Source organism: Centrocercus urophasianus, unplaced genomic scaffold (assembly GCF_019232065.1).
Source record: "Centrocercus urophasianus isolate 14NV4802_14NV808 unplaced genomic scaffold, USGS_Curo_1.0 seq_307, whole genome shotgun sequence".
Classification (NCBI taxonomy): Eukaryota; Metazoa; Chordata; class Aves; order Galliformes; family Phasianidae; genus Centrocercus; species Centrocercus urophasianus.
In genome coordinates, this window is record NW_024884875.1 from 1 (window position 1) to 12902 (window position 12902).

General features: G+C 46.1%; 1 protein-coding gene and 1 long non-coding RNA gene across 2 annotated transcripts; both read left to right on the top strand.

Moving 5' to 3' along the window:
• Positions 1–599: 599 nt before the first annotated feature.
• On the top strand, positions 600–6483 carry ASL (argininosuccinate lyase; the record flags this gene model as incomplete). Its single annotated transcript, XM_042829336.1, has 14 exons — positions 600–683; positions 1003–1059; positions 1598–1695; positions 2039–2116; positions 2397–2474; positions 2908–2960; positions 3379–3441; positions 3659–3773; positions 4492–4576; positions 4756–4815; positions 4987–5070; positions 5327–5407; positions 5635–5741; positions 6251–6483. Coding segments are annotated over 14 exons (1194 nt in total), but the record flags the coding sequence as incomplete, so codon positions are not given.
• Positions 6484–10347: 3864 nt separating this feature from the next.
• On the top strand, positions 10348–12895 carry LOC122165939. Its single transcript, XR_006170627.1, has 3 exons — positions 10348–10439; positions 10542–10588; positions 12292–12895. It is a non-coding gene; the product is annotated as an uncharacterized LOC122165939 (long non-coding RNA).
• The last annotated feature ends 7 nt before the right edge of the window (positions 12896–12902 follow it).

Here is a 12902-nt window from a genome sequence, read left to right on the forward strand (position 1 = left end):
TATGGAAACCTGGTGCCTCTGTGAGGTGTGCTCAGCATGACCTGCCCTCCCATTCTCATCAGACTGAACATTCCTGAGGAATTGTTTCAGTATAATTAGGAATATTCCTTCTCCAATGGCACTTGGGATCCCTTTGAGTCTGGCTGCCTGAGTTAGTAGAAGGCAATGCACAGTATTGTCTAGGGGTGAAGAAGAGGCAGCCACTAAGCCCTTTTTTTGAAGTGTTCATTGTTGTTGCTCACCTACCATGGACAATGGGCAGTCTATACAATGTTTGTATAGGAAAATCTTTATGGACAATGCTAAAGCAATGACTGCCACTTTGGCTCACTTTCTCACTGTGATGCTTAAGTCCTGCTATAGCCAGGATTGCAGGATCAGCAAGGATCAAAAGATGAATCTCCACCAAGTGCAATAAAGAATATAGGGATAGAGCAAGCAGCCAGCCTTGGCCTGAAAGAACAGGAATGCTGGAGCTCCTGTGAGAATGCTTTCATTTCCAATTGGGTGCAGAAGTTGGTATTTCCTGGGGACAACTTGCAAGTCCCCCACTCAGGGAAACAGTATGAGCTGACTTGTGTTTCTGTTGACATTTATAGATCTCTGAGGAATGGTCTAAGGGAGTCTTTGTGGTGAAACAAAGTGATGAGGATATTCACACTGCCAACGAACGCAGACTGAAGGTTTGGGTCCTGTAACCTGTTGTTCCCCTCCCTCTCTATGTAGAGCTGCTGACATTAAGCATATGTGCCTCTGTCCCCAACACAGTGAAATTCCTCAACACCCTGTGATACTGACATACTAGGTGCACAGCCAGCAGTGTCCAGGACCCCTTTTCTGTGGAAAAGATGCTGTACAAGCCTAGAATCCAAACTTCCTCTTCCCCAGAGGAGAACACATAGCTACTTACAGGATCCTAGAGCTAGGAGGAGATCTGCTCTTGCAGGAATTCTTTTGGTTAGAATACAGCGACACTGACAGAAGTTATTCTCTTGTCCTCAGGAGCTGATTGGGGATATAGCTGGAAAGCTGCACACTGGAAGAAGCAGGAATGATCAGGTATGTATAGAACTATTTGTTTTTCTCCTCCTATATTACTCCCACACCTCAGGTCCTTACCAAGCTTCTTCCTGTCATCCCTTGCCTGCAATGACAATCTGCAGCATGTGCTGCTATGGCTTTAAGCTAGTGATGCTGCAGTGATTCATCATCACAGGGAAGTGGTTTCTGCAGGATTGCTGCCCTTGGAAAGCCCACAGAATCCATTAATTTACTGGCTGGGTGACATGCATCTTTTGGGATCAGCCTTTTGCTAATGACACACTTTGGGGAATACTGTGGGGGATATTTGGAGAATAGTGGAGGATATTCCATCCCAAGCTGCCTATACCTGAGAAGTCCACTGAAAAGAATGAGCTTTGGAAGGCAGTATACAGTAACTTTCATGAATAGGAGACATGGGGCATATCTGCTAAAATGTCCTTTCACATCACATAGAATGAAGAGTTGGTAGCCTGCCTTGCCTTTCAGCTGAGGTGTATCTGGTCACTAAGCTTGTCACATTCTCCTTTATCTCATTGTGGCCAATCTTGTCCAGGTTGTGACTGACCTGAAGCTGCTCCTGAAGAGTTCCATCTCTGCAATCTCCACTCACTTGCTGCAGCTCATCCAGTCCTTGGTGGAGCGCGCTGCTACGTAAGTCCTTTCCCAAGTCCATGGTCTTAATGCTCCTGAGACAGGAGACTTCTAGGCTTGCTCTTTGACTGATATCAATCAGGGCAGCATCAAGGCCTTCTGCAGAGGATGTCGAAGTGAGACAGTATGTGATAGTCCAGGGAAAGACAATGGGCCCTCTTTCTTCACAGCCTGCTTCAGGGAGACATTCCTCTTCCCCTAATGTATTATGGAGATATAAGAAGAGGAAGGCATAGCACAACACAGGCTAAATATGTTCTCATGACCTTGCCACAAAACAACCTGCAACTGCAACTCTATGCCAACAGTTGCTGCTCACCCCTTCCTCTCTTTCCATATGCAGAGAAATTGATGTTATCATGCCTGGCTACACCCACCTGCAGAAAGCTCTGCCCATCAGATGGAGCCAGTTCCTGCTCAGGTAAGCACCTTTCACACTCAGCTCTAGGAAGGGAAGCTTTCTCCATTCTTGGAGCCCTGTACAGTTGGAGCCTAGAAGTGCATCATTCTCTGATGGGGCAGCTGGGGGAGACACAGCAGAGCTAACCCTGAAAGCTGCCACAAGCACTCCTCAGTCCAGTGCTACTTGGCTCTTAACAGCCAAGGACCTGAACACTGCCTGTGTGCTGGAGACTGCCTCTCAGCATGCCCCACCCTTTGGCCATTCTTTAGCTTCAGCTTTCTCTCATGTCCCCTCCTAGCCACGCTGTTGCACTGATTCGTGACTCTGAGCGCCTGGGTGAGGTGAAGAAAAGGATGAACGTCTTGCCTCTGGGAAGGTAATGTGTACTTTCTGTGTAACCCCTGGGCATCACTTTGCTCTATTAAATGACCAAGAGGCAGACCATTACATCCTCTGAACCACTGGTGTTTGTTTGCTACACGCACTGCAGCTTCAAGATCTCAAGCCTTGCTTCATGCACCAAAGAAAAGTGCAATGACTGACATACCCACCAAACAGATGCTCTTCTCCCTTCTCTTTGAAATCAAGAAGTACAAGGCTTTCATCATGCAAATCTTTTTCTTTGGAAGAGAACTCCTGGCTTGGTCTAGAGTTCAGTTTGCTGAGCCTCAGACCATGCTACAGGGAGCAGTTTGATGCCAGATTCTTTTGAGGAGAGAAAGAGATGTCATCCCTCGTTGCTGGAGATCAGTTTTTGTTGCACTGTGCAGGATATCATGCATGACTTCCGTTTCCTTTTTCCCTGGCAGCGGTGCTCTGGCTGGGAACCCACTGGAAATTGATAGAGAGCTTCTGCGTAGTGGTAAATGTCTCCCTAACTGAGCAGCACGGGTCTGATTACAATATCTGGGAATTAGAGAAACACTGACACACTGTCACAGTGCTATTTTGAGATACACTGCAGCACCTCAACATGGGGAAGGAGGGTAATAAATACAAAAACAGAATAATTTCTGATGACCAGGAACACAGGTTGCAGGCAGCTCCCAAGGAATTGGTAAGCAATAAGACTTCTTACCAAATTAAGAAAGCACATGCCTGTATGCTGGGATAATAAATTGAACCACTTCTGGTACACACTGGCAACCTGGGACAAGTAACAATGCCTCAACACACCTTATTTGTGTTCCTTGGACTACTAAAGGGCTCACAAACACCTGCTGGGGCAGACTTCAAGTTAGGCTAAACATGATCTCTCCTGTCCACCACTTCTCTTACAGAACTGGACTTTGCATGCATCAGCCTGAACAGCATGGATGCCATCAGTGAGAGAGACTTTGTGGGTAAGTACAACTCCACCATTCCTCCCTCCCCCACATTAGAAGCAGACACCGGACACCTTCCCAGTTAACATCATTTAACAAGGAAGCTGAAATCCCACACTGGGAAGTAACCAAACAGAAAACCTTTGTACATTTCTAAGCTCCAGTCAGGGCTCCCTGGTTTGTCAAACACAAACAAACGCCCTTTTCACTTCTTGCTTTTCTACCTTTTCTGCAGTGGAATTACTCTTTGTTGCCACTCTGCTGATGATCCACCTTAGCAAGCTGGCCGAAGATCTCATCATCTTCAGCACCACTGAATTTGGCTTTGTGACTCTCTCTGATGCCTACAGGTAGGTGCCTGGTCATTGGGCAAAGAGCCACTTCCCTCAGTCTCTCCACTTCTCTTATCCCTTCCTGAGACAATGGGGAAGTGGATGTCCCTGCTGCACAAGACTGACAGATAAATCAACACTCCAGAGGATGAAAAGCCTGAAAGAAAGGCAGCCTTAAGGTGAAAATTCCTCATTAAGGATTAGTGATTCTAATTCTGGCAACTCAACCACATCTCCATTCACTGATCACTCCTCCCCAGCTACTGCTGGCAGAAATATGCTGTAAGAGAACAGGCACAGAAAACTTCCTTCTCTGCTGGGAATTCCTGCCAAAGCCCTTCCCAGAACAGCCCGGCTTTGCAATACTAACACACTTCCTGTCTCTCAATGCAGCACAGCCGCTGCCCTGCCTCTCTGAGGGCACAGAAAAACAAGTCCTGCCTGCTCTTGCCTTCTGTGCAACTGGGCCTTGAAGAGAAGCCTCTGTTTTGTCTCTTCTGAGAGGCAGCACCGGGTGGTAGCTCCAGACAGGACTGCAAAACCAAAGATTTTTCTTTGGGAAACATGAGAAACTCTGTGCACCCACTTCACTGCTTTCCTACACTGAGACAGGAGTCCAGTTAAGGGGGGTACCAATCACTTTTGCAGGGCTGGGCCAGCGTGCTGCATGTTTTAGTCTGCATCTGCACAGACTGGGGTCTTGCTCACCATTACACTCCCAACACTTTTCTTCCAGCACTGGCAGCAGCCTGTTGCCTCAGAAGAAGAATCCTGATAGCCTGGAACTGATCCGCAGCAAAGCTGGTCGTGTGTTTGGACGGGTGAGCCTGTTAAAGAAAGAAGAGGGGCAGGGAAACTGCTCATATTGGGGCTGAAGAAGCTTCCTTCTTCATGCCTCTGTGTAAAAATTGAAATTATGCTGGGAGTAGGCTGTGAATCTCTGCTGGGGCAATGTGCTTGTCTTCCTGTAACTAACTGCCATACCTGTTTCTCTCTGCAGTTGGCTGCAATTCTCATGGTTCTGAAAGGAATTCCAAGCACCTTCAGCAAGGATCTGCAGGTAAAGCAGACGTTAGCTTCCACTTCAGTTCTTTGAGGAGACTGTTGTCTCCTGCTCTAGAGAAGTCTTTTGCACTATATTTCTTGCACAAGTACAGCTTGTGTGCAAGATGATAAAACTGCGGCTGCATCAGGTCACCTAACAGCAATTTCCATCCATGCTCTCATGCAGGAGGACAAGGAAGCTGTCCTTGATGTTGTGGACACTCTGACTGCTGTGCTCCAGGTTGCCACCGGAGTGATTTCTACCCTCCAGGTAAGGCTTCAGCTTCTCATTACTGAACGTGGTTGGAGATCACATTTTAAGTGCAATACAGATGCAAGAGCTCTAGTCTGGTCCTAACATGAAGACTTGCTCACTCTTACTGCTTGTTAGTGCTCCCACCACAGGCAGCTCAGGTACACTCGAGCAGAATGTCCTTGAGAGCCTGGTCCCTCCTAGATGAAGTCCATTCTTTGAGACCACTAAAGGTTCCCTAAAGAGCAGCTGACAGTAATATCTCTCTCTGCAGATCAATAAGGAGAACATGGAGAAGGCTCTGACCCCTGAGTTGCTGTCTACTGATCTGGCTCTCTACTTGGTTCGTAAAGGAGTAAGTATCAGAGGAAGGCTTGGAGCTCTGACTTCTTTAGATTCAGAACACTGCTCAGTGAGGGCCTGAGATGAGGCCTTCTGTTCTGTCCCCAGGTGATGGTCAGTGTGGGTCAACTACTGCATGTTTAGATTTCATTGTTATAAGGAAAAACAAACCAATAAAAATGAGAGAACATCCATTCTTGACTGAGTCTGCACTGGACTATCATCTCCTTCTCATTGCAGATGCCATTCAGACAAGCTCACGCTGCTTCTGGGAAGGCCGTCCACCTTGCTGAGACAAAAGGCATTGCTATCAATAAACTCAATTTAGAGGACCTGAAGAGCATCAGGTTTGTATCACTGTTACTTTGCCATAAATCCCCTCAAAAGGCAGGTGTCAGTCTGGCTTAGTACAGGCTTCTTTATGGTGCCCTTCCATGAACAATTCAGTCCTGACTGCACCCCAAAATTGTCATGGCCTAAATATCACCATTGCTACTGCCAAACCTGTATCAGTTGAAGGAGCACAATATCACTACCATTGAACAATGCAGGGCATGGGCCACAGGTACTGGGAGGGTATGGAGAAATTCACGCATTGACCTGGAGGCACCAGCACTGTAGAAGAATTTGGCTTCAGACTTCCTTCCTCCCTCTGCCCTTGCAGCTGTGTCTTTGGTATGTCAGGAACTGCTCCTGTCAGGCACTACAAGTACAGAAGCAGAGCTTCATGATGCTTTTTCTGTTGGAAAAAGGCTCAGCCTCTACTTCCTTATTTTCTCCACAGGCAATGAGCATGGAAAACCATCAAGCAGTGCCCCTCATTCCCCACTGATAGCTCTTCTCTTTGCCTCCCCAGCCCTCTGTTTGCCAGCGATGTCTCCCAGGTCTTCAGCGTTGTCAACAGCGTGGAGCAGTACACTGCCGTGGGCGGCACTGCCAAGAGCAGCGTGACTGCCCAGATCGAGCAGCTGAGGGAGCTGCTGAAGAAGCAGAAGGAGCAAGCTTAGAGTGTGGGGACAAATCCCGTGGCTGCAGCGTTGTGCTTATCACACTAATCCAGATTTAATAAACACTGTGGTGTATTGTAGTTCACTGAAACTCCTGTGTTGCGTATTGCTTTCAAGGGACAAAATTGGGCTTCTTCAGCCCTTCTGAGGCTGGTCAGTGGTGTGAATGAACTCTCTCCTTCCTGGCAAAGGAACTGTTATGAGGGGACAAACTCTGCTGGGCAGCAGGAGGGCAGTAGAAGGGTGCTTCTACATCAGGAGACCTGCAAATGATGGGAGCAGTTGGACACAGCACAGGGCTGGACACAGCTGTGCCACAGCAAGCTGTACAACATGCTGAGGGAAGATTGGGGTGTCTGTAGGGAAAGACACATGGTAGTATATCTGTAACACATGCCACATGTCCAGCCCTCATTGAATTCCTGCTAGGACTATGTTTCCCAGCCAGCTAGGCTGCCTGCCTTCTGGCAGGGAAAAATTTCCTCACCAGTTGGCAGTCAAACATGCTTAGTCTTAAGCAGAACGTGGTCAGCAGGACAGCCCACAGCTCCTCCTCATTCATCATTAAACCACCTTCAGCTCTGTTTACTCCAAAGAACAGGAGTTGCATTGCTTCCAGGAAAGCTCTTTTTTCTGTGTGACCCAGGCCAAGCTAGCTGGGGGCAGAGTACTTGAAAATAAGCTGGCATTTCTGGCTAACCCTTAGTAATAATGTACCATCTTCCCTTCTGTCCATGCAAATGTAAAATCAGGACACAGGCAACAAAAAGCATTATATTAGGAATGCAAGTGCACCACTCTGGTGTCGTTTTTTATGGGGAAAATATTTGATTCAATAAGCATTTGTAACATTCCCCTGCATTAGTGTTCTGCAGTGATTTCTGCATGGAATGACTTCACTGAAAGGCAGAGGAAAAACTGTTTCTACAGGGAAGACAGGGTAGATTTCATTAAACACTAACTTGATACTGACAGTACAATAGTGCTAGTTGTCTTGGACAATTTCTCTTCTGTCACAACATTTTAAAGCTGGTGTTTTGCTCAGCACCCTGCCCTCCACGCTGATACAGCAACACGTTATTGACAGACTACTGCAAGGCTCTGCAACACACACAGGTAATGGCAGGAACACAAGCATTGCCTCACCATGCTTTGGTTAAGGGCTGTAGCACAGTGCAAAGTACTGTGAACTAAACCTCCTGCCATTAATGATGTACTACAGAAGACAACAAGTGCTTTCAATCTACATTTACAGCATTAGTTCTTCAAATACATAGAAGCACCAGCAACACAAACTTCCCTTTCTTCAATGCTTCCTATCACCCTCAGTCTCCCCTTACTCTTAGCCTTAAACACGATTTATTCTGCTGCCATGTAAAGAACACCACAGTTAAATTACTGCTCAGTAATTTACGTATTTGCTCTGTCACTTTCTGTTCCAAAACAGAAACAGAGCTTGTGCCTCAGTCTCTAGATAGGTTAGCTGTGGAAGGGAAATCACTTCTGCTTACTTAACTGAGGGGAAAGGTGCAATAGTGGGAGAGGTGACATCAACACCCAACACTAACAGAGTCAGAGCAAAAGATCTCTCTCCATTTCCTTCTCATATTTCTTTTCTTCTCTCCCATAATCTCAATTAATAATTTCTCAATTCGTGCCACTCCCCTCTTTCTCCTTGTTTGCATCTGCTAGCCCTGCTCAGTACCTTAAGAGCTCTCAGCCAGATTTCCTCTTGCTCCTAGCAGCAAGTATCCAGCATTGCTCCTCATAGCTGGTACCAAATGACATGGGACCTTGCCAAGTTGAAAGCAAAACAGAAGTTTTAGCAGATTGTCACATCTCAGTCTCCTACGTAGATGAGCAGTTCATAGTCACTGCTACTTCCCACCCATCCACCATTTTCTTAAAATTATGGAGTAACGTTGAATGTGAGGAGACTCTGAAGGTCTCTGAAGCTCCACAGACATTACAGGAGACTGACCAGAACACCTTCACACTTTCATATCACACTACTATGACACACTGTGATCTGAGTGCTTAAAGCCCTGCTTCTCATCTTAAGAAGTTCTGCACAAACAGAAGGATCAGTGTCTTGGACAGTACTTGGGAGGGACTTGGGCTTAAATCTCTGCTCTGTCACAGACAACAGGAAGTCATTTAAGCCAAGAATTCAATAACTATCAATTTAGATAGACATTCTGACATGTAGTCTTTTAATGAACTACTGAAAGACCCAGCAGATGGTTCAGTAACTCTGATCTGATATTCAATCAGATAAAAAGCCTACAGAGGGGCTCTTAAACATTACACAAAGTAAAGAAATATTCACTTAGTCTCCTCAAGGAAAATATCTCTAGCCTGCTTTCATGCTCTGGAAAAGTTCCACTGAATATTTTGTCTCCTAAACACATTACTATCCGTGGTCATTCTGCCCTCTAGTTCTCAACTAGAAAAGCAGAGCTACTAACACTTCTCTGCTGTCACAAAAGAGTAGTGAGACCAGATGGATTTGTATGACAGCAACGGCCCCTGCAGGCACCAGGGATGAATATGAGACAGCAATCCCCAAATGTATCCATCTAACCTTCACCAGCAGCAACACAAACCAACTTCATTGTGATTCCTCAATCATTCCTATGCCTCATGTTACAGAGAGATGCAAGTACAGAGAAGTGGAAAAAATGACACAGAGGCCTAGAAGTAGAACAGAAATTGGAGCTTACGCTGTTCTATTTAACCATGTAGCTGCTTACATACAGGTAATATTTAGAAACCAAATTACACAAAGAATGTGATCATACATATATAGGATGCTTAATGGTGTAAAATCTCAAATTGCAAAGGAGACACAGGGAAACTCAGGAAATGCCATAGAGATCCCATCTCCCCTTCTCTAGCTCTGTGGGTCAAAAAGAGGTGTCTCAGGGAGAGGTGTCAGGAGCAGCTGGGTGCCCTCTAACCCTCCTGACTGCCGTGTGTTGAGCATCCTCCTCCAACCCTTCTGGACTTTGGGCAACTTCTCTGCAGTGCCTTAAGAGCAGAGGTACATCCTTTGTATATGTTACGCATGTTCCACATAACCAATATCGAGCCTGTATCACAAACACCAGGAGGTAAAGCCTCTCCCTGTATATAATCCATTCTGGATGCAAACGTGGTGTTACTGTTCTGACAGCTTCCCAACAACCTTCAGTCAAAACCCAGAATAAGGACAAAGACACTCAAGAAAGACCAACAAGACATGAGCAGCATCAAGCATGGAGGGATTCAGAAGAGGAAGGAAATTGGTGAAAAAATTTCAAACAGCTTTTCCCAGTGTGATGCTGTGCGTGTCTGCAGGCCTGCTAGTCTTAAAGGGAAAAGTCATCACATCCCCCCCAAAAAAAAGATCACAGGGAGAAATGTTTGAGAAGCAGCAAATTAAGAGTTGGGTATAAATCCAGACAGAACGTGAACTTTGTTCTGGGCTGATACTGAAGGCAGTGCTCTGGAAACCCAGGGACAAAATATATCTGCTCATTCAGGCTGAGTAGCCAGAGGCAGACAAGCCTGATGCTAAGCTGTGTCATTGCTTGAGTCCCCTTTGCTACAGAAACCAACATACCCTAATCATGAAATCCCACTGGGCTTCAGGCTTCATCTTCAACTCAAAAAGGGGACGAGTAGCAGGACTGAGAAAAGATAGAAAAGATGGCTAATTACGTCTCTTCCTACCTGAATCACCCTACAGTCTTGTGAAAGGCAAAAAAACCCAAAAGGGACAAGAAAATTGGGATGCGCTTCCTGTATTGTCTCAAATACTTCTGGCATTGTACAGATATAAAAAATACGTGGTAGCAGCACGCTTCCAAAGGCCAAGCAGAAACAAGCCACTTCTGCGGGGTGCTACGAGGGAGGGAGAAGCGGAGTGGGGCCGGTCGCAGGGACACCCCGCCCTGCCGGGGCGGGACGAGCTGCCAGCAAGGAGCCGAGGCGTGTAAAAGCGAGGAAGAGGGGTGAGTAGCACGGAACGACCAGCCGGGCTGAGCTGCTGAGACGGTGAGTGGGGCTGGGGGGGCTCGGTGGGGCCTTACTGCTGGTTGAGGTACCAGGGAAGGGCCAGAGCTGAGCTGAGCTGAGCTGTTTCATTCCATTCCACAGGTTGCAGTGGGAGTGCACACGAGCAAACGTCTGAAATGGCATCTGAGGTGAGGGCAAACTTTGCTTTTCCTGCCGGTGCTCTGGCAAATGCAAGCTCAACTTTGTTACAGTCTAAGTCTCTGCAGCCTGCAATTTCCTTCAGGTTCCTCCCCTTACCTCGGAGAGACTAATTTAATGCACTGGTGCACTTCACTCAGGCCAGCTTGTGCTTAGGCAGATACTTTACAAAAGCTTGTGTAACAACTTCTATATACAAAAGCTTCATTTTCAGTTTTGCGCCTGGTGACTAATTGTCTTAGCAACTCATGCCTTCTGCCTGCAGAGTGGCTACTGCAGCCCTGGCTTCCTCAGCTCTGGTTACAGATGAGCGTCCATCAGCTGTCAGTCTGTGCTAGCCTGACCAGAGTTCAGTAGCTAGCTAAAGTTAATCCTTCTGTTTTGCTTTCCTGACTGCAAATGTATCTGTTGCAGTTTCTGCTGACCCACCTCTTACTTCAGTGGAGCCCCATAGCACAGAAGATATGCCTAAGACAGAGCAGTTCCTCATTCAGGCACTTACCATCTGGTACTGGCTTTTGATTTTACATCCCTATGCCATAGTTCCATGGGCACTGGATCCACTGAGGACCTCTAACTTTTCCTTTCAGATTCTGATTTTTCTTTTTACCTCCCTTCAGCTGGCTGACAGAGCTGCTGTAAAGATGTGAAAAGAGCTACATGCAACACTCACCTCTGTAGGCTTTCTCTTGCTGTCCTCTCAGACACGTTGTTTCAGCAGGGATTGGCAGAAATGTGGAGACAGTCACTAGGGAAAAAAGTTTCCAGGGTTACTCAATAGTATTTTGTCTGACTGATAAAACCCCAGCACAGATCAGTTTGCAAATGTCTTGGCCAACTTTTTGCTGTCCATGGTAGTTACAACCATGAGAAAAGACTGACAGGGGTACTTAAAAAATCATACAGATTAGTGATTATTTTGCAATCTGCAATGGTGAATATATTTAGACCCTTCCTTTAAATATTCTCCAATTTATTCTTTGTGCCTGCTGGAGAGCTGCTTTTGAAATCTTGGATTGGTTGTAAGCTTTCTGCACAAGTAACATTCCTATCTATTTCCAGTTTGCCAGAGCTAGGGCTTTAGGAGGCATCCTACCCAGCAAAGATCTGACCAAGTGTCACACATGGCTCGTAGTGAATCCATTCAGTTGCTAAATCACTGATGCAAAAGGTTTAGATGCATAGTGTCATGATGTGTGGCAGGAATTACGTACCTGTCTTTGGTCAGTGAAGTAATTAGGTAGATGACCTGTTGGAGGATGTGAGATTAGAAAATCAGTCTGGTTTGAGTAGAAAAACAAGTTTTCTTCTTACATATTTTAAAATCTTCTTTGTGTTCTGACTTACTTTTTTGGACATTCCTGATGCTGAAAGGTATCCAGAGTTCTAGAGTCTGCACCTTAGCTGATTTGATGCTAATTTTATGGCAAAGCTTGCAAGCACATCCTGGACTCTGGAGGTGCCTAAACAGTAACTTCAGTCACTTGATATGTGGCTTATGCTGGCCCATAGCTATTTGTCAAACACAGAAAAATCTGTCTCTATTAAACAACAACAACAAAGGACTGCACTGAAAGAACATACCTGAGCTTGATCTCTATATTTCATAAAGTTCTCAGTGGAAATTACATAGTTCTTAAAACTATAAATGAAGTTATTAGGCCTCTTTGATTTGCCTCTTCTTCTCTCTCAGGGAGATAAACTTTGGGGGGGAAGATTCAGTGGAAGCACAGATCCCATCATGGAGATGCTCAACTCTTCCATTGCCTGTGATCAGAGACTATCTGAAGTTGATATCCAGGGGAGCATGGCTTATGCCAAAGCCTTGGAGAAGGCTAGCATCCTAACCAAAACTGAGCTGGAGAAGATCCTGAGTGGCCTGGAAAAGGTACTTATTTCCTTCATAAACTGTAATGCATGCTCAGGCCTACATACAATTCCTACATTACTACTATGATGAATAGCTCCTTGTCTGAAAATATCCCTGAGTTGACACACTAAAAAGCATCCTTCTCTCTCCTCATGTCCTATTGCTTTTCCCGTGTGAAAGTGCTTTCCCAAAAGGTCCTAGACCAGGGAGAACTGGAGAGGCCTGTATTTTGCACTCTGTACTCTTGTACTCTAGCAGACCTGGACACAGACTGATTGACAGATTCCATCTAGCTAAAGGTACCGAAGCCAGGCAGTAGGATATCAACCAGTTGACAAGCCAGAAGGGAGAACCTGAAGCCCCAGTGAGTGCATTGTGAATGCTCACTATGGAAACCTGGTGCCTCTGTGAGGTGTGCTCAGCATGACCTGCCC